The following is a 21,480-nucleotide window of genomic DNA, read 5'->3' as shown; positions in this document are numbered from 1 at the left end:
AGCTCAATTTTGCAAACAGAGCTACTTCTCGTGTAACATTTATGTTTCAGGCAAAACAATCGAATTATCCAGTTAGCTTATGAGCTGGACTAATGCAAAACTCAAAAAATAAATTTTAACATATTTGAACATATTTTTTATGTTTTTCAACAAAAAACCTGTCTGGGTCAAATGAGCTACTTTGATCTACTCGGAGAGAAATTCTGAGCTACTTTTTTGCCGCGCGGGACGTTGTCGCTCTATGTCTATTTGAACGGTAATGTAATAGGGCATTTAAACAAAAAAATCCAGATACGCAGTCGAGGAGAATCTCGGTCCCCATCAATAGCGTATCGCGGGGACAACCTGTAGTTTCTAAATTCAAAATACAGCGTGATTTTGAATGCGGAAATTCATCAAAATCGTTACTTATTCACTTGTATGAACACGTTTGAAGCATTGTTGTTATTGTTGAAATGCAACCGACGTCTACCAAACCTTTCAACTCGTCTTGGGCTGTGTTTAAGCGAACCGAGCCGAGTCTACAGAGCTTTCAGCTTAATGCCAAATAATCTTTCTTTCATGTTCAGGAGGAACAGAGTTGTCCTGCTTTTGTGAAATGGACAACCATATAATGCGAAAATGTTCCAACGGTCGTTGTCGTTACCAAACGCACCCATACACACCCGTCCGGAGGCGTCCAGTCGAAGCAGAGTTGGCAGGAACATTTCCGCGGAACCAAATAGTTCCGGTGCCGGAGCGGAATGAATCGTGCTCGCAGCGCGTACCATCACTACGGCTTAAATTCGCCGACTTTCGCAAAACCCGTTGCTGCAGGGCTCGCTGCTTCAGTTCGTTCCCCACTGGGACCGTATGTACGTGTGTATCCAAAATTAATATCTTTTTATCGGTGATCGTTTCTCGATCAGCAAAATAAAGTGAATTGTTCGTTTATTTTTATTTGTTTACCATTGTACTCATGAACGCATGTAGTACCGCCGTGCCAGAGCCGTCTCATTCCCCCCAAGCAGCAGGGTGGGCTTGTTGTGCATTTATCGTGCCGGATATAAACCGGGCCCCGTCAAGCCCTGCACACACATATGCCAATGCACGGCTGTTTTGCCCCATGCGAAAGGAACGACCGCCCGCAAATACCGCCTGGCAGCCGAAGCAGAAGCTGCCGACCGAAATCGAGCCACACACGCGCCTGAAACGTTCGCGTTCGAAGGAAATCGCATCAACCCCGCGTCGCACAGCCCATTCCCGCCCTTCCGGCGTGCTTTGCCACTGCCCGTGTGCCGTGTGTGTGTGCGTTCGCGAAAGCATCACTTAGAAGAGGTACAACATCGCAGTTACCATCCGGGTGGGGTGGTTGGTTTCGAGTTTTTGCGAGTGCCGGTTTATGGCATTTTGGAGTTATTAGGGAGGGGGAGGGGGTGTTATGTTTGGAGAGTGACCGTGCTGTGAATTTCGTTAGCTAGGGACAGGCGTACGGTATGTGAGGGGGATGGTGGTGGGTGAAAGGGAGTTGTCATATCATCCCGGTATGTGCCGAGGTACCGTTTTGTTCGCTCACATGCACCATCCATCCTCCTACAAGTGTTTGTGCGTGTGTGTGTGTGTGTGGGTGTCCCTAAGGGATGACAAAAAGGTGCGCGGGATGGAAGGGGTGCACTGGGAAGGGAGCAGTGAAAGTGCGCGTCCAACAATGACAACAACACCACAACCATTTTCTGCAATCAACAGAAGAAAAAGAAGAAGAGGAAGAAGAAGAAGAAGAAGAGGAAGAAGAAGAAGAAGAGGAAGAAGACAATTCAAGAGAAAGAAAGAAAGTGAGCGAGGGAAGAAACAATTTTGCTCGGTGAAAAATCATTCACACACACACACACACACACACACACACACACACACACACACACACACACACACACACACACACACACACACACACACACACACACACACACACACACACACCACACGCACACACACACACACACCACACACACACACACACACACGCACACACACACACACGCACATAGGATTTTTTTGTGTTTTTGTTTTTTAGCAATGAGAGGATTGGAAAATGCGTGGAAATTTTTCGGAACCATTATGCTGGTAGTGTTAGTTTTTTTTTTAATTTTCTTTATCAATTATGTGTGGATTTGTTGTGTGTGTGTGCCAAAAAAGGATTGAAAACAAAAATAAGAAACAAATGTGTGGGGGGGGGGGGGCGAAGGAAAAACTCTTCATGCGTGTGTGTGTGTGTGTGTGGGAGGGGTGGGGGGGGGGGGGGTGCGTACGTGCATGCGTTGCCTTAGCGACCCACCTACGAACAGGAAGAAGACAAAAATAAAAAATAAAAACACACTCATTTTCCCTTCCGTGTGCGCGTGTGTGTGTATGTGTGCGGAGTTTTCCCTCCCAAAGTGAACATGTGTATGTAGGATTTTCTTGTCTTTCTCTCCCCTTTTTTTCCAGCGCGTAGTGGAAGAAAACAACAACAAAACCGCGTGTTTGTGTGGGTGCGCCAATTAATCCCCCCACCCAACCCGTTTCCCTCCCCCCTCCAGCAAACACACACACACACACACACACCTACATTTTCCGGTCGTGTAGCGCCGTGTCCCAACTTTCCCAACACTTAGCTTTTCCCCTCTCTTCCCTGCCCTACTCCGCTCGTCCCTCTCTCTCTCTCTCTCTCTCTCTCTCTCTCTCTCTCTCTCTCTCTCTCTCTCTCTCGCTACCTGTTGTGACCTAGCCGGGCGTGACAATTGTGTGCGCAGGGCAGTATGGCGGCCACGGCCGAGTGGGAGCCACCGGTGGCACCGGAAGCGGCCCCGGTGGCGCAACCGGAACGCAAGGGGACAGGACCGGCGCCCGGCCCACCGGCCGCAATCAACCGGAAAGCGGAAAACAATCAACCGGACGAGATACACTACGTCAACCCGTTCGTGCACAAGCTCGTCTGGGACGATCCGATCGACAAGGCCAAGGTAAGAGGGAGCGGTGGAGGAGGGGTGGGGGAGGGGGGGAAGGGCTGGACGCGATACCAGCAGCGAGCCGCGGGCAGCGCTGCGTCCAACTGTGAGCAAAACAGTGTACTGCGTTGTTGTTAAAGTTCGGGCCTGCAAACGGGGACCGTGGGGGGAGTTCAGCGGTCGCGCGGGGTAGGGGAATTTGCGTAGGGCCCGGGGAGAAGGGAGCAGGAAGATATCACTTCTGCGTCTTGGTTTTGGGGTGTTGTGTGTCCATGTGCTTGTGCTCTCTGGGTTTGTTTTTGCGTCGTTTCCAGACACAGTGTTTTATGGTTTGATGTATCGAAATTTCGCTGATGAGCTGATCTGACTGCTTGACAGCACCCGGGAAGTTGAATGGAACACAGCGATTGTGACGTATGCCGGATGCTGCTACATTTTATTTTTTTCTTTCCATTTTCTATAATTTTTTCCCCCGTTTTGTGGAAAATCTAGAAGAGATAGAAAACAAGAGCTAATGTTTGGTTTATGGAAAATGCTTTTTCACATTTTTGTATATTTTTCTCACAGTTGAATTTTGAAAACCACCATTACAGGGTTTTCCGAGTCAATTTCCAATGTCAGCTACATTTTTCAATTCCTGCTAGATGATTTTCAACAGCTGTCAAATGTTGTATTTGCATCACGCACATTTTTCAGATCTTTCGCATGATTTTCAACACATCACAAGCTGGACTGAGTTAAGACAGTTCTATGCGATGTGTTGAAAATCATGTGGAAGATTTGAAATTGTATTGTAATTGAAAAACAGCTTGGGTCGGCCTGGTGGTAAAGTCGTCAACTCGTACGACACAACAACAGTGCCCGTCATGGGTTTCAAGTCCCGAATGGACCGTGCCCCCCATACGTAGTACTGACTATCATATGGGGAGGAAATCAATAAGGCCTTGATTCGCAACGGTTGTTGTGCTAAAGAAGAAGAAGAAGAAGAAGAAAACCATCTTGGAGGCGGTGAATAATGTTGTGCACATTCGAGATTGGCTTAGAAAATCCTGTATTTACATGACTTACTTGGGTTTTCCAAGTCGAATCGCCTCCAAGATGTTTTTCAACACCTGTCAAATGGTATATTTGCTTCAAAATGAAATTTCAGTTTCAGCACATGATTTTATAACACATCCCAAAAAACTGTCAAACTCAATCCCGCTTGAGTTGTGTTGAAAATCATGTTGAAGTAATTGAAAATTATTGTAACGGAAATGAAGAATCACATTGATGTGGATTAACATGTTGCACTCGGTGAATAAGAATGTTCACATTTGAAAATGAGTTGGGAAACCCTGTATCATAATTTTTAATTTCTTCAGTATGATTTTCAACACATCTATAGCTGGATTGAGTTTGGCAGTTTTTTGTGATGTGTTGAAAATCATGTTAAAAAACTGAAGTTTCATTATGAAACAAATACACCATTTGACAGCTGTTGAGAATCATCTTGGAGGCGGTGAATAATTATGTGCTTATTCGAAAGTGACTTGGAAAATCCTGTAATACTCCACAACCCTTACGGGGCCGCCTTTGTAGCGGTCTAAAAGATCATCGATGATGAAGTGTGGGTGGTAAGAGGAAAACAAATATCAGATTATGATTACATTCCTTAACTATTTCTTTAACAATGGCAAACATCTGGGTTCTGTTAAAACATGTTGAGGTGTTTGTGTCGATTTTGTTCGAATCGGATCAGCTTTGAAACCGTTGTTCACTAAAGGCTCTCAATATACTGTCGTTGCCGATAAATTTTGGCTTGTAGGCATCAATATTTTGCAGTGCGCAACAATTGTTGACTCTAATGCATCATTTTTTGACTCTGACACATCTATTTTTGTCTGTAAGGCATCAATTTTTAACCCTTGTAGGAATCATGATAATTTTACAAGGTGTTTGAGCAGATTTATGGTAATTGTAACTTTACGTCATATTAACACTTCAAAAACCGTTTAATTCGACCGTTTTTATGGAAAAAGACTAATTTAATTTAATAAATCAAGACATTGTTTACACCTGAAAATACATGTCGATGACCTACAGTCAAAAATTGATGCCTTAGAGATAAAAAACGATGTACACTGTAAAAAATTCGAGCCCTACAGGAAAAAATAGGTGGGTTAGAGACGAAATTTAGTGACAACGATGTATTTTTGGACAATTTTTAAATGCATTAGGTGTTGAAAAAATCCCATTTCTTAAGTGTCTTTATGCTAAAACTCTAAATTCGTTTTTACTCTTTTTATCCATCTCTTCAGGATTTCATCTCAAATCGAAAAAACAAAAAAAAAACAATGTACATATAGTTACGGTAGGCCGTGTAAAATAGCGAGTCTTATATCAAAAGCATCTTGCTAAACTATTTCTTATGGGAAGAAGCTGCTTCTTTAAGTAAGCACATATTCTTGTTTGGATTTTGGAGTTGGTGCCTATCGGACCACTGGGCTCCAATTATAAGTGGTATTAAATTTAGTAAATGTCGTTGGAATCAGTATGTCGCAGCTCGTTTGAAGAGTGACATGGTCCTGAAACTTCAAAAAACGAATTCGGATTGCCTTATGTAGCTTCTGTTACGGAAGGAATTTAACTGTCAGAATGTTGAACGAAATGTAAACAAAAACCCCATATTGATTGAAATGAAAGGTGGAACCCTAGCAGATATGCTTTCAACGTGTTGGGAATCGTTTTAGCCGTTCAAACAGAAAAACTGAAAGCAATTCCATTTCTAATGCCCTGCGCGCAGCTTATTACTCTAGAGAGAAGAATTTCAATGTTCTATAAAGCTCGCTGGAATCGATTTTGACAGCCAAAAGCCAATTCCATCTACCCAATGTAATAGCACTATAAATAGAGCAGACTACGGCGCAGTAATTGCCCCCTGGGGAAGTGTTGGGAAATTTTCATAAAAAATTGGAACGAAACGGATAGAGGGTTGGTTGAAGTTATATATCAAAGTGGATACAGGCGACCCTTGAGCTACGACCCACTCAAGTTACAAGGATTCGCAGATACGAATTTGAATATGATACACGCATTTATGAAGATTCCCTATGTACCCAAACATGAATATTAATACAGATGGTGTAATTACACAATGACATTAATGCTTTCTTGAAAATTGTTCTACACAAAATGCGCGATATTCCTGTTTGTGACTCTTTTGTCTTTAAGATCTTCCCCCGGATGAGACATTTATTTCATCGTACAAACGTGAGGGACACGAGCACAGTAAAACATCTGCAGGATCTCTGCGTTTCAGCACACGTTCCCTTCTAGCCTCTTTCTCCGGGGAGTAGATGGTTTTAATTTTTTGCATTCTAATGATGTGTCTGTGCGTCAGTTTCAAACAACTAATTTTAATCTTCGACCACCCCCAAGTGAGAAAGCTGTGTGTGTGTGCCAGCAGTAACAACCAACATTCCGGTGGTTAATGGTGGCATTGCTTTAGTTTTGGCGTGTTTTGTTTGTGTATTCTGCATCGAAATGATTACTTCAGAGGTCTAGCGAGCTCTACTCTACTCCCTCCCTACGGCTGGGATTTTTTTTAGTTAATATTAATGTTGGGCTGTTCTCTCTTTTGTTTGGAGTTCAGAATCAGATATCTTCGATTCCGATTCCGTGTTCAGAATCAGTTCGGGAGCCGATTCCGATTCTGGAGGCAATTCCTTAGCTGATTCTGGAATCGATTACTTAATCGGAATCGGCTCCGTAATGGAAACAGATTTGGGTTCAGAATTGGATTTTGCTTCGGAATCAGTTCTGGAATTGAAATCAAAAGATTCAGGCGAGAAATCAGTCCCGGAATCTCGTTGAGAATGGATTGTTTCCAAGTAAATTTAGATGATTTGTAGCTGGAGGATCCAAACGCCTATTCTTTGGGAGATGCAGAATCCAATTCAGATTTCCGAGTAGATTATGATTTTGAATCCGATTTCGATTCCAGAGCCGATTCAGATTCCGGACCCGAATCTGGAATCGATTCCAGAAACTGTTTCCGGACGCTACCATCCGGAATAGATTCCAGAAAACTTTGGACCTAGCTGGAACCAATTCCGACATAGATTTAATATTTTCCCTCACTAGCTCTATCTCATTCTTCCATGTCTCTACTCTACTTTCTATCTCTCCGCGCTTCTAGACAGCACTGCTGACGGTGATACTGCTGCCATTTCGCGTCGTCCTAATTCTCGTCTGTCTGGTGGTGGCATGGGCCCTCGCCAATATCGGCCTCTATGGACTGTCCAAGGAGGATCTGCGTACGAAGCCACTGGTCGGCTGGCGGCGGTGAGTATTCTGAGTACCAAAGCGGATGTTTAGGATCTGCAATAAAAGATCTTATATATATATATATAGCAATGAATATGCCGAAATTGTTGTGCCTTCGTCCACGAAATAATAGCTCAAGTTCTCCAGCAATACAGGACTCACCAATTCTGACCTGCTTCCCAAATAGATGTTCCCAGAATTTGCGACCACAACACATTGTGATTATAATTGGAGCCTGTAATATGTATGAAGTTACTAATACGAGCCTGTAAATATCGGTTGAACCCGCACACTAACTCCAACATCTGGAGCCGGTGCAGAGAGGGGGTACACGTTTGCAGCCGCTCCCAGGTGTTGGCGAATGCACTGGAAACACTGTCGGTTGAACAATGTAAAACAACCGATCGTTGCATGCTGCCGTACGCAGAGGCCGGAGGTCGTCGTCGTTCAAGACCTCCGCTATGTTTAGCACCGGGCCCGGGGGAGGGCCGCACAGAGTTCATGTACCAGGGGTTTTTGGGGAGGGTTTCATTAATTCCAAATAGCGCCCCATTCGCTATGGTAGAATGGCATTACCGCCGGGTGGTTGAATGCCGTCGATTGGATGCGCTTTCTTCCAATCCCTTCTCTCGACCCCGTACAATCGTCGATATGTCGATACGCGTTGGCCGCAAACTTCTAACTCATCGCACTAACAATCCTCGGGTGGGGATGTAACACCAGTTGCTTAATGGGAAAGAGGAGGAGAAAGAAACAAGCAAGCGTGCTCGGGTGAAGTTGGCTTTTCTCTCCGGGAAAAATGGTCGTATGACCGGTTTGTTGTGGATGTTGTTGTATCCGTGCCTTTTATCTCGTAGTCATGGGGAGGAGGGCTGGCAGTAGTGTATCTTTTGTGTGTGACTAACTCGATCCTGAAGAATACAGTAGAAAACTGAAATGGAATCCCACCCATATACACAACAACAACAACAACAACAACAGCAACACACACACACACACACACACACACACACACACACACACACACACACACACACACACACACACACACACACACACACACACACACACAACACACACCGTAGTTGGCGGAAGGCACAAAGTTCGTCGTTAACTTTCCTCCCAGGGGAAAGTTGTACCTTCAAACTCTATTGCTTCTCCTGCCAATATTATGCCCTTCCATCACCCAAGGGACAATTGTAGCCAGCTCCTGAAGCCTACAAAAATGTTAATTAGCGGAACTCCTTTCCCTTACGTTTGATTTACCCCAAGCGTGCTCTTTTGTGTATCCCAGCGTGACAATGGTCAATGGGTAGAGGGACTCTTTTCCAATGTCCGCTAAATGTACTTTGGGCTGATGACGATCCATTGTTGCAAGATTGTGATGTTGGGATAGGATTTCTCTTCATTGGATATGTTCCATTCCGTTTTACATAGGCTGGTAGATCTAAGTTATCGTGATTTCCAAACATCTCCAAACGATGCCTTAAGACATCACGCATTGCTGTTTCGCTAGTTCTACACTCCATTATTGCTGCGGGGTGACGTCTATAACCTATTCCACACATCTCTAAGGAAAGATCTTGAAAGAACCTCGATATCTTGTGAACTCCAAAGGAGGAACATTCTTCCAGAGGAGGTCCTCATCATTTCCCCAATAACCAACTGTGTTTCAATCAATCTTTTGTCCTCTCTCTCTCTCTCTCTCTCTCTCTCTCTCTCTCTCTCTCTCTATCTCTCTCTCTCTCTCACTCTCTCACTCTATCTCTCTCTCTTCTATGCTCCCATCTTCTCAATGTTCCTCCCATCTCTTCCTCTTACCCGCATCGTCTTTGGTCTGACAGCCAGTTGCGCCATCTGACCGCGCTCGTGATGCGCACGCTCTTCCTGTTCGGCTCGTTCAACTACATCCGGTACAAGGGCGTCCGGGCGTCGCCGAAGGAAGCGCCGGTCATCTGTGTGGCGCCGCACACCGCATTCTACGATTCGGTGTGTGTCGTCCTGTTCGGGCCGTCGGCCGTCGTCGCCAAGTACGAGACCGCATCGCTGCCATTCTTCGGAAGTAGGTGTTTGCTGCCGATCGCGCCCGGTCGCGATCCATTCTGCTCTCTCTTTCTGTGTGCTTTCCATTGCTTCTCATCCCTTGTGCTGTGCCCGCACGTACACACGTACCCAGCGCAGGATATGACACACACGCTGCGCTTGTTTTGTAATTCGCAAGACCTCAAAACAACGAACCGAACAAGGGAGCTGGAATTATCGTCATGCATGCATATAACGGTGGGAACACTGAGGGGACACTACTCTGGAACAATAGGGCAATAGGGACGACTTCCGTATTAGACAATCCATTTCCAAGCACTAAAAAAAGGAAAGTGGTAGTAAAAAAATTACAGCAAATGTGTTTTTTGATAGGCGATATGTGAAAGTGATAGGCGTGCTTGGTTGTATGTTGGCTTTACACATATATATGAGTGCGTGTGTGTATGTGTGTGTGATTGTGTGTATGTGTTTGGGAACATAAATTTGATTAACGTATAACCATGTACGGGAATGGCTGTGATAACCCAACACGACAGCCAAAACGCAATATGAGCCGCGGTAGCTCGGCCTACCCCAGACAGCAGGTACGCGCGACGTCAAGACAGTGGACGAACAACCATCGCATCACCGTACGATCACTTCCATCGTCATCTGTCAACGAATCATCTCATCGCTCAGTGCATGTATCTTCCTGTCTTTTTGATTTTGTTCTGTCTTTGTAACTTCTCTCACCGTCATACCTTTTTTCTGTTTTTGTTTCCCTCCTGTGTGTGCGGTAACCTAAAAAAGCAGATGAATCACTGCAAGCCGGAACCCTCGCTTCTTACTCATTCACCTTTGTCTGCTAAGTACAACGACATGTAGATTATATGCCGCTTACTCCCGTTCTAACTTCTTAACTTCATGGTGCAATTGCAAAGGGTTTTGCTTTCGGAAAGAAATGCTGTTTGTGTGGGTGTGTGTGTATGTGTGGGGAGATTTGATGTACATTAAAATTAAACCCGAACCATTAACATCATCACTAATTCCTCTACTACTGTGTTTCCATCACGAAGCGGCTTCGATTGGCTGCACCATTCCAATGCGTCACTGGTTCAGTTGTACGCTTCCTGTGCCAACAATGGGATATTGCGTCCCGTGTGCCGTTCACCTTGCAAAGGCCGAATAATTCGACACATTTGTTTTGCGCACACCTTTGCTGCTTTCGGGTGTCGTGTTTGTTTTGCCTTTACTGCACTCGTTCCACGTTCCGATGGAGCAGGCCAGTTGTGCAGTTGCAGCGATTTTTGTAAATCGTTTGTTGCTAGCTTTGCTCGATTTATATTTCGTACAGCATGGGCATGGATGAATGATGCCAATGTGCCATCCATATTTCACACCCTCGCTGCTCTCTCCTTCGTTCTGTGTCGGTTATGGTCAACCTTCCCAAATTTGCTGTCTCGTTTTGTCGCCTTTAGTCACCGGTTGCTCCATTTCTGTACAACGATAAACACCACCCAAGGCTATGGGGAGCAATGGGTCAACATGGGCATGTTAGGGATTTTTTCTTACTCTGCGTATGACGTCACTGTCATTATAAACATGTGATGCAAAGCATTCATTCAAATATACATATAACAGTTTAAAAATTCAATAAAATAAGTTGTTCACTTCAAAGCAAGTACAGTGTTTTTGACGAAAGGTGACGTCTAAACTAGTGTTGTGTTTCATGAATCTTTCGTTGAGATTCGTTCATATGAATCTTCAGCGATGAGTGTTTCAAATTTCCATAAATTCATACCTGAATCTTTAAATAATCATGAATCTCTAAAGATTCGTGAATCTCTAAAGAATCATACAGCTCTAAAGAATCATAAATCTCTAAAGAATCTTGAATTTCTGAAGAATCTTGAATCTCTTAACAATCATGAATCTCTTAACAAGCATGAATCTCTAAAAAATCATGAATCTCTAAAGAATCATGAATCTCTACAGAAGCATGAATCTCTTAACAATCATGAATCTCTAAAAACATATGAATCTCAAAAGATTCATGAATCTCTTATCAGTCATGAAATCTAATCAATCTAATAACAATCATGAATCTCTTAACAATTATAAATCTCTAAAGAATCATGAATCTCTAAAGAATCATGAATCTCTTAAAAATCATGAATCTCTAAAGATTCATAAATCTCTAAAGAATCATATAGTTCTAAAGAATCATAAATCTCTAAAGAATCTTGAATATCTAAAAAATCATGAAGATCTAAACAATCATGAATCTCTCAACAAAAATGAATCTCTAAAAAATCACGAATCTTAAAAGAATCATGAATCTCTACAGAAGTATGAATCTCTTAACAATCATGAATCTTTTAACAAGCATGAATCTCTTAACAATTATGAATCTCAAAAATATAATGAATCTCTAAAGAATCATGAATCTCTTAACAATCATGAATATTTTTCTATAATTATAAATCTCTAAAGAATCACGAAGCTTTAAAGAATCATGAAGCTCCAAAGAGTCATGAATCTCTAAAGAATCATGAATCTCTAAAGAGTCATGAATCTTTAGAGATGTATGATTTTGAAGATTGTTTCATTGAATTTGCGAGATCTCACTCTTTGAATGTGAGATTGGCGTGATATTTGCCAAGAAGTCTCGAAACCCAGTATAGACTGGCATGACCACGTAGGTCTTTATGAATAAGAAAAACAAGAACATGAAATAGAAGAATAATAAGAAGGAGCTGAAACGCTATGAATCTTTTGAGAATTATGAATCCCTTGAGATTCATAAATCCCTAAAGAATCCTTCGAGAATCCTTCAAGATTTATGAATCTTTTGAGATAAACCTATCGCGAATCATGAATCTTTTCAACCGAGATCCATATTAATTGTATCATTTCAAAGATTCATTTAGATTCATGTATGTGAATCAGATTCACCCAACACTAGTCTAAACCATAAGGGAAAATATTGCCATAGACATTTTGTAATAAATGAGTTAAAGTACAATCAGGAGTTAATTTTCACTTTTTCATTAAAAAAAACTCTTTCCATCTTCTTTAACGGTGCTCTTGCACCAATCTAACTAGCTTGCCTTTTATGCACATTGAGTTTGGTGTAAACGTTGTCGACTAAAAAGGAACCCATGTTGCCCCGTGTTCCCCACCCGGCTGTATATTTGCTTCAACAGCGTGTTCACGCGGTTTGCTCTCTTTTTTTTTGCTGACAGTTTGGGGGGTAAAGCGATGAGATCAATGTTTGCTAAATAGGCTAATTCGATAGATCGCCTCTGATGAAAGAAACGAAACCTACCGCTCATCTTCCCATTGCCCGCTCATTCTCATGGATTTTTTTTCTTTTTTTCTTTCTCTCTCTTTCTCTCTCTCTGTCTCTCTCTCTTCTTCTCTTTTTCCTTCTCTTTTTCATCTCGCTTCTCTATCAATCGGGTGATCGAACTTTGCAAACCAACACAAAAAACCGCCTGTGGTCCATTACTTCATCCGCAACTTCGGCTCATCCGGATGTGCGCTGGCAAATGCAAATGCAAACTATTTCATATTGACTTCCTTCACACCGATACTCTCCGTCTGTCGCTCTCTCTCTCTCTCTCTCTCTCTTATTATTATTCTGCTACTTGGATGTCTATCGCATTCATTTTCGGCGTAATTTGCCATGATTGCAATGCTCTCTCGATCCAAACAACGGCTCGGATCTTGCTGCACATGCGCGGCATGCACGAGGCTCGCAAATACTCATCCACATCGCTCTATCTCTTCCTCCACGCCTCTCTCTCTTTCTTTCTGTCTTTCTTTCTTCCTTTCTATCTTCTCTGTACTTATTTTATATCCGACCATAAAACCCGACCCTTCCCGGACGGACCTGGACGCGATCTGGCTGGACTGGTGATATACTTCTGGACATCTCTTGGACGCAATTACATTGTTCCCAAATCCACTGCCATCTCGGACTCGCTTCATGCCATTTCATCTTCACATTGGACATCGTACTACACTGTTCGGTGGAATACTGAATGCCACTTGACACACAACAAAAAAAAACTCTCTGACCGTACAAACATAAAAAACGCAAAACACCCTGCACTATCTGCATTAATCGGAGCAGACGGTTGAAAGGGCCGCTCGGTGAGTTCGCCACGCTCGCGTACACCTGCGCTGGGCTGGGCATTACGATACGGGGGCGGCAGGCGAGCCGTGCCGAAGCGCCGGTACTGGTAGTGTCCCCGCACAGCTCCTTCCTCGATGCGGTCATCATCTACGTGACCGGGTTGTCCAGTCCGCTGGTGCGAAACGCTGACCGCAACCTCGGGAGTAAGTGTCCACACAGAAGCTGTGATTGATTTCTTGTGTTTTATTTTTTGTTGTTATTGTTGTTATTGTTTTTTTTCTGGCCTATCTCTATCTCTTCTCTTTTTGAACTCGTCTTTGTAATTTTTGTTTATATAATTGCTCCCTTTAATAACCCAATGTCCTCATGGCACCACCATTCATTGGATGAGCGAAGTTGAACGCTATCGAATTCCAATCCCAATGTCTGCTATACTTCCCATGTATCTTCCTGACATGTAACCAAACATATCATGATACATATCAGGAAGATGTATATATCCATACCATCCTTAAAAATAAATCTCAAATACAATCTCTTAAGATATACAATACTATTACAATCTTTGGAAACTTTTTAAGCGCTCCATATTATTGTAAGATATACTTGCTGAAATTATTGGCAGCTAGAATTGGACGTGTTTTATGTCAAAATTCATCATCTGAAGTATTCCCCTTCAATTAACTTCCTTATATGTTCCTATTCCATAACATCAATATCATCCTTCAAAAGAATCCAACAAATCTCCAATATCTTTACCTCTATAGCCTAACAATTCCTATGGAACCTCTGGAATCGCTCGAGATCGCTTGATGAGATTCTGTTTAAGAATGGTTCTCCAAAAAACAAGAAGAGTAACAAGTCCCACATGTTGGATATTGAAACTGATAATTTCTCTTTCTTCTTTCTTCTTTGGCTCAACAACCGATGCCGGTCAAGGCCTACCAACCCACTTGTGGGGTTGGCTTTCAGTGACTTATTGATTTCCCCCCATAGCAGGATAGTCAGTCCTACGTATGGCGGCACGGTCTATTTGGGGCTTGAACCCATGACGGGCATGTTATTAAGTCGTACGAGTTGACGACTGTACCATGAGACCGGCTGAAACTGATAATTTACATCCATAAACTCGAAGAATTTCCCCAGTTCCTACTACATATCCTTCAAAGGAATCCAAGAAATCCCCAATATGTTTGCCACCTGACAATTCCCATGGAACCACTAGGATCGCTCGAGATTACTTGATGAGAATATATTGAAGAATGGTTCTCCAAAAAACAAGAAGAGTAACAAGTCCCACATGTTGGATATTGAAACTGATACTTTACATCCAAAACCTCGAAGAATTTCCCTAGTTCCTACTACATATCCTTCAAAGGAATCCAAGAAATCCCCAATATGTTTGCCACTGCAGCCTGACAATTCCAATGACACCTCTGGGATCGCTCGAGATCGCTTGATGAGAATCTATTGAAGAATGGTTCTCCAAAAAATAATAAGAGTAATAAGTCCCACATGTTGGACATTGAAACTGATACCTTACATCCAAAAACTCACAGTATTTCCTCAGTTCCTACTACTTATCTACCTAGCTTTTCTTCGTTGGACGAGTATTTAAATCTATTGCTTATACAGAGTTTGGCGCTCGACTGTTTCCTATTCCCTTATCATTTGTGTGCTTGTATGTGCGTTTTGCGTATGTGTGCGTGTGTGTGTGAGTGTGTGTGTGTGTGTGTGTGTGTGTGGTTGTGATTGGCAGGGCATCAATAGTATGCACTCAGCGTGCGGGGAAGCGTTCGTAGGTAGTATTACATTGTATGTGTAGCTCGTGTTCGGTTTGTGTTTTGTCCCTTTATGGCGAATTTGTGCGTGTGTGTGTGCGTGACACAAGGGTGAGATTTGGTTGATGGCGCACTGGCAACACCATTTCTACTAACCGTCTTGTTGTATCTCCCTACCCTTCGAATAAACCACAACTCACAACCTGTGTGTTAAGAACTGATTGACTACGCCCAACCGATCTACGTGTGCCGGGAGGATCCCCATTCGCGCCAGACGACGATCCGGGAGATTATACAGCGCGCCAACTCGAAGGAGGACTGGCCCCAGATACTCATCTTCCCCGAGGGGACCTGCACGAACCGGACGTCGCTGATCAAGTTTAAGCCGGGTGCGTTCTACCCCGGCGTACCGATCCAGCCGGTGCTGATGCGCTACCCGAACAAGGTGGACACTGTCACCTGGACCTGGGAGGGGCCGAATGCGTATGTTATTGTGACATAGATATATGACATTGCATCGTAGTACCACACTGTACACTGAGCGCGTGAATATTTTGCACTCCATTTTCCAGCATCCAGCTGCTGTGGCGCACCCTAACGCAGTTCCACACGTTCTGCGAGATCGAGTTCCTGCCCGTGTACTACCCGAGCGAGGCGGAAAAGGCAAACCCGAAGCTGTACGCGGACAACGTGCGCATGCTGATGGCGAAGGCGCTCGACATACCGATCTCCGATTACACCTTTGACGACTGCAAGCTGATGACGTTCGTGAAGAATGTCGGCATGCCTCATCCGGCCGCGATTGCGGACATTGGAAAGCTGCGCGAAACGCTAAAGTGAGACGTTTGAAGAGCTGCCTGTCTGGCTGTGTGTAAAACGGTGTTGACTGAGCTGTGTTTTTGCTTTTGTCGTTCTCGCCTTGCAGAATTGCCGCCACCGATCGGGAAAGCAAGATCGTGGCGAGTGAGCGCCAGTTCACCGATGCGAACAGTTTGCTCACCTACCCACAGTTTGCCGAGCGGATGCAGCTGGACGTGCAGCAGGAGGCAGCACACAATCTTTTCCACAAGCTGATCCGGGTATGCTTCCATGTTAGCAGAATCTCTCCGAACTACGATGGTAATCCGTTTCTATTTTCCTTTTAGCCTGAAACGCCGGACGTGATTGATTTCAGAGAGTACCTACTACTTGCACTGTTTCTGATAACACTGTACAAGCCGAAACTAATATTTGTTGAATCTCTTTTTCATGTAAGTATTTGTCAAGGTTTGGAATTGTAGAGTTGCGGTAGGCGCAAATACACAATGCTAAGCTCTTTTTGAACATTGTTCGACGTTAACATTCGACTTCCAACTAAAATACTGATGCCTATCTGAACTAGTGTTGGTTAAATCTGATTCAGATTCATGAATCTGAATGAATCTTTGAGATTATTCAATTAATCTAGATGTATGTTGGAAAGATTCATGAATCTGAAAGATTCAAGAATCTCAAATAATTCAAGAATTTCGAAAGCTTCATGAATCTCGAAAGATTTATATGTTCAATATGTTTTTTTGATTAATCTATCGGGATCTTGAAGATCCTACATGAATGTGCTTACATTAGTGCTTATAGACTATGTAAGGTACATAAATGGATAGGGGAGTACTGGTGCACAAGAATTGAAAATGTGTATTGAAAATATTATTATTACGTAAGTCTATCTCTAAAAATATTCTTTAATATGTTAAAATCTAATAAATCATAGTTATTGATGAAAGTTCGAAACATTGCTGACATAGGATCAGACTGGCCAAAACGAGTTCTATAACGAGGGACAGATATGAATTGACCTGTACGTAGGTTTCTAGATGGCGCATAAAATTCTATCGTAGCTAATAGAGTAGGAGCATCAATGTGGTGGTTGAGTAGTCCTGATATAAAAAGGCATTTAGCTATCTCACGGCGCTTTTTCAACGGCTGAATCCCTAAAAGCAGACACCGGGAATGGCATGACGGTAACACATCGCTCTGTCGCCATGGTATAAGTCTTACAGCATATCTAGTCGCTTTTCTTAGGATGGCCTCGATTTGATTACTCCATTGTTCGGTGCAGGGGTTGCTAACTATACTGCCATATTCTAACAATGACTGACGTAGGCACAGTAGATTGTTTTTATGGTCATAGGATTACGGAAACCTTGCGTTGATCGAATAATCCAACGCAATAGTAGGTTCCCTCTGGACATTATATTATATATCTCCAAATATTTGCGAATCTCTAGAGATTCATATATCTCCAAAGATTCATAGAGCTTGAGCTTGTTATTATTCTTCCTATGGTGTAATAACGTTCGTGGTTATGTCAGCCTAAAGAGACTTTCAAGACTTCTTGGTATGTATAACACAGCCGGATAGTTTGTTTTGCTACGGGGGACGGTCCATGCAAGGCTTAAATCCAAGGCGGGCATGTTGTTAAATCGTGCTAGTTAGCCACTGTACCATAGTATGAGATCTAGCAAATTAAATATTTTTTAAATCATCTCTAAAAATTCATCAATCCCTGGAGATTCATGAATCTTCATAGATGCATGAATTTTGAAAGATTCATGATTCTTAATGGATACATGAATCTTGGAAGTATCTTACGAGATTCACAAATCCTTGGAGATTCAAGAATCTTCAGAGATCTCTAGAGATTCTAATTATTGAGTATCATGAATATTTAGATATCCACGAATCTTTAGATATTCATGAATTTTTAGAGATTCATGAATTTTTAGAGATTCATGAATTTTTAGAGATTCATAAATCTTTGGAGATTCGATTCGAGATTCGATTCGAGATTTGAATCACTAATCCCTGAAGATTCAATCGCAACGAAAGATTTATAAAACCCAACACTAATCTGAACTTCGTTCAATCGTAGGTAAACAAGTAAAACCTCTGAGTCAATCCGTTTGCTGTAGGGAGTTTAGGCTTTTGTTAGTACCTCCATTTACAAAAATAGTTTGAATTTATATGCCAATAATGTATCCCGATACCTTCGAAATAAATGATTGGTTATTAAATTGTGACAAAATCAATAATAATGTAGCTCAAAACAATTTAATTGCAATAAAATGAGCATCAAAGAAACGAATCTGGGTAATATAAACGTACCTACATATTGGGGAAAGCAAATGTTTAGTTGCGTGTGGTAAAATGTGCAGGAAGGCATCAGAATTTCAGTTGGCGGTCAAATGACAATGTTCAAAAGTTGCTTAACGATGTTTGCTTGAGCTCAAAACCGGTGTAAATGTGATTTTATATTACAAAATATGGACAGGATTAGTTTGATGTTTTGCACAAATCAATACTATCGAAAAATGTGCAGTATCGAAATAACATCCAAGGGTTACTAATCTGTGGCATCCGTTCAATTGCAGCTGTACGGCGTGAATGGACGTGTGAACCGTACGCAACTGTACCAAACCCTCCAGAATCTGGTACGAATCTCGCAGAAGGAGCTGAACAGCATCTTTCTACAGGCGGATCCGGACAATCTTGGAACGATTGACTACAGTATGGTTCAATCTGAAGGAAGGACACGCTAAACCCGAGAACTAAACGAACTCAATCCTTTTCTGCTTTGCCTTTCTTCTGCAGGTCAATTTGTCAAGGCAATAGAGCGCAATCCACTGCTGGCCAAGCTGCAGAAGAATAACGATCCCAACAACCTAAGACTGGGCTAAAGCAACGCACAACCTGAACTCTACTCTCTCGCTCGCTTCTACTGTACGGGTTTACACCAGACGCTCTTTCCCTCTCCCCCCCCCCCCATTGCTGGCCACCCCTGCGGACCTGCGTAGGTGCAAGCAACTTTGTCGCAAGCATACGCTCCTGACCGCTGAAGCAGACTGTGGAAACTTAAAAAATATATATAAATATGTAGGCTAGACGTAAGCCAGCGGGAAAAAAGAAACGAAAATCGACGTTCGACGTCAAACTCCGTTCCAATCTCAATGCTGCGAGCGCACGCGCTGCATTTGTGCCACCACGACGGTGTTTGTATGCGCTTCGATGAGTGTTAGGAGTGTTTTTGTTGTTGTGCTGTTGTGGCGATTTCGTATGTCTTAAACATGGAAAGGTGTGCGTGTGTGTGTGTGTATGTAGGTGTGTATGTGTAAAGCTTTCGTCCAGCAAGTTGTAATTATTCCGTGTTCATCCTTTACGTTTAGGACCAAAACCAAGGCCGCGGTGAAGAAGCAGCACCAACGTAGTTGTAGCGCGGCAGCAGCGCATTACGTTGTAGCGCACATATGTTTGCACAATTTGTTGTTAAATCGTTACACATTCATACGATCAATGTGTGTACGCATCGTCTGTGTATTGCCGTGTCGTCTATAAGTAATAATTATCTATATATGTATCACTGTTCCGCACTGGGCGGCGCAGGTCGCGTGCAACAAGTACTCAAGCAACTGTTAGGTTACGTTTAAGTGTTAAGAAGATGCAGGATTCTAAATGCTCATGCCAAACTGAAGGTCTGAAGTCCGTATTCCGAGCCGGGCGAGCGTTCCGCAGCATTCGTGAAACGTCTTGTGGTATGTGTTTGTTCTTCGTTTTATGATTATTATTGACTTGACTTGATGGAACAGTCTGGTTTGAATTTGATTTTGTTGCGACAGCACTACATCTTTGGTTCGCTGTTGTGGGATCTTTCTTAATCAAAGATTCTGCAACAACAAAAAAGCACAAAGCACGGAGCAATACCTTCGTTGTCTGTCATCAGCTGAGAGCTTCAACTATTACAAACACACAACAAAGTAGTAGATGTATTACACATACACATACACGAAACTCGTTCGTCGCACGAGTAAATTCTAATCAAAGAAACATACTTAAAAGGAAACAAAAAAGGGAACTTAAAGTAAAAAAAAACGAAAATAAAGTCATGCTAAGGTATAGATGCAAAAAAAAAAATGTATGGATGTGTGGGAATATATATGTGTGTGCATGCGTGTAAATGTATGTTTGTGTGGGCTATGTAGCTCCCCGCTCTTGATAGGCCGAAGGAAAGACGGCAAAAAAGCTTCCAACAAACATAAGCATGTAGGCAACGTGATAAGACGCAAAGCACGCAAACGTTTATAGAAAAAAAAGGGAAATCATTTCGAACCACGCGCCCAAACGGAGGAGAACCAACCGGAAAAAAGCTTTTGCGAATAAAATTTGCAAAAGCAAAGAGCCTAAGAATATATAGAGAGCAGTCAAACGTGCACGAATAGACAGGCGTTAAAGCTGGTTAAGGAGAGCGACAGAAGGGGTTTTTTTTTTGGAAAAGTGCACAATTTGCGTAGAAGAAAAACACACACTCACACGGAGGAAGAGATATTTTGAGTATTTATTTATTTACTAAGTGTCTAGCCGTAGCTGCGCATTTTGCTGGGCTGTACGATTGCCACAGCTATGAGTAGGGGCGGGCGACCCTTGGGTCATCCGGCACAAAACGGAGAAAAAAAAAAGCTGTAACCGAAATGTCGTAGTGTAAACAAAATCTACATACACATACACACAAACACACACGCTCTCACACATAACCACGAAACAAAAAAAAGGTCATAGAAAACGTACAGAACACAACTGAACTGGCACAAAGGTATATAAGAAATAGAGATAATTTAACATATATATTACAAAAAAGTAATGATGCCCGAAGGGAAAGAGAGAACAGCGCGCAGGAGCAGTAGGAGAGGAGGACGCCGTTTGGGGCTGTTTTGCTCGCCAAGCTCGACCTCCGCAGCGCTCCGCCGTCTTTCGCCGAGCTGTTAAAATGTTCATGTGTTATTACTCAGTGTCCTCAAAGGAAAGCGCAACGGCGAGACAAACAAGAGAAAAAAGAAGAAAAAAAAACAAACAAATGTAAGAAAATGTAGCAAAATGCAGTGAAAAAAACACACACACACACATACAAAAACAAAGAAAGAATGAACGAAAGAGAAAACAACTATTTAGAAGAAATAATAAAACAAGAAAACTCTAAAGCAAACACTTCTGGGTGATGATGGGTGGTGAGAGATTGATTTCAAAACGAAAATAGCTTTGTGACGCAGTTGGTTGCAACGTTAGATGCATGATGGAGCGATTTGTTTCTTTTGTGTGATTTTAATGTTATCTAGTCTTCATGTTGCTGTATAAAAATGACCCAAAATTGATAAATTAATGCTCAAAACATCGGTACACGTTGTTTTGGTTGATATTTTCTAAGTGCTCACACGGAACCATCGGAAAGCATTGCTTC

The 21,480-nt window shown here is 42.6% G+C and overlaps 1 protein-coding gene across 6 annotated transcripts; it reads left to right on the top strand.

The window, feature by feature from the left end:
* Window positions 1–1,014: 1,014 nt before the first annotated feature.
* LOC121598605 (lysophosphatidylcholine acyltransferase-like) lies at window positions 1,015–20,109 on the top strand. 6 transcript variants are annotated; one of them, XR_006005595.1, is made up of 11 exons: window positions 1,031–1,317; window positions 2,464–2,978; window positions 7,144–7,289; window positions 9,116–9,333; window positions 15,431–15,698; window positions 15,788–16,051; window positions 16,141–16,294; window positions 16,361–16,465; window positions 18,626–18,761; window positions 18,846–19,352; window positions 19,418–20,109. XR_006005595.1 is itself a non-coding variant. In XM_041925704.1 (10 exons), exons 2-10 carry the CDS (start codon window positions 2,775–2,777, stop codon window positions 18,929–18,931), a joined length of 1,569 nt encoding a protein of 522 aa, XP_041781638.1. In that variant the 5' UTR covers window positions 1,015–1,317; window positions 2,464–2,774; the 3' UTR covers window positions 18,932–20,109. The 6 variants fall into 6 exon arrangements, 5 of the variants coding, with proteins under 5 accessions (XP_041781638.1, XP_041781606.1, XP_041781625.1 ...); XM_041925704.1 differs by lacking the exon at window positions 9,116–9,333 and adding an exon at window positions 13,432–13,637 and having other exon boundaries at window positions 1,015–1,317; window positions 18,846–20,109; XM_041925672.1 differs by having other exon boundaries at window positions 18,846–20,109.
* Window positions 20,110–21,480: the final 1,371 nt, after the last annotated feature.

Source organism: Anopheles merus, chromosome X, assembly GCF_017562075.2.
Source record: "Anopheles merus strain MAF chromosome X, AmerM5.1, whole genome shotgun sequence".
NCBI lineage: Eukaryota > Metazoa > Arthropoda > Insecta > Diptera > Culicidae > Anopheles > Anopheles merus.
The sequence above is the reverse complement of the archived record's forward strand: the minus strand, read 5'-3'. Positions and strand labels throughout refer to the sequence as shown.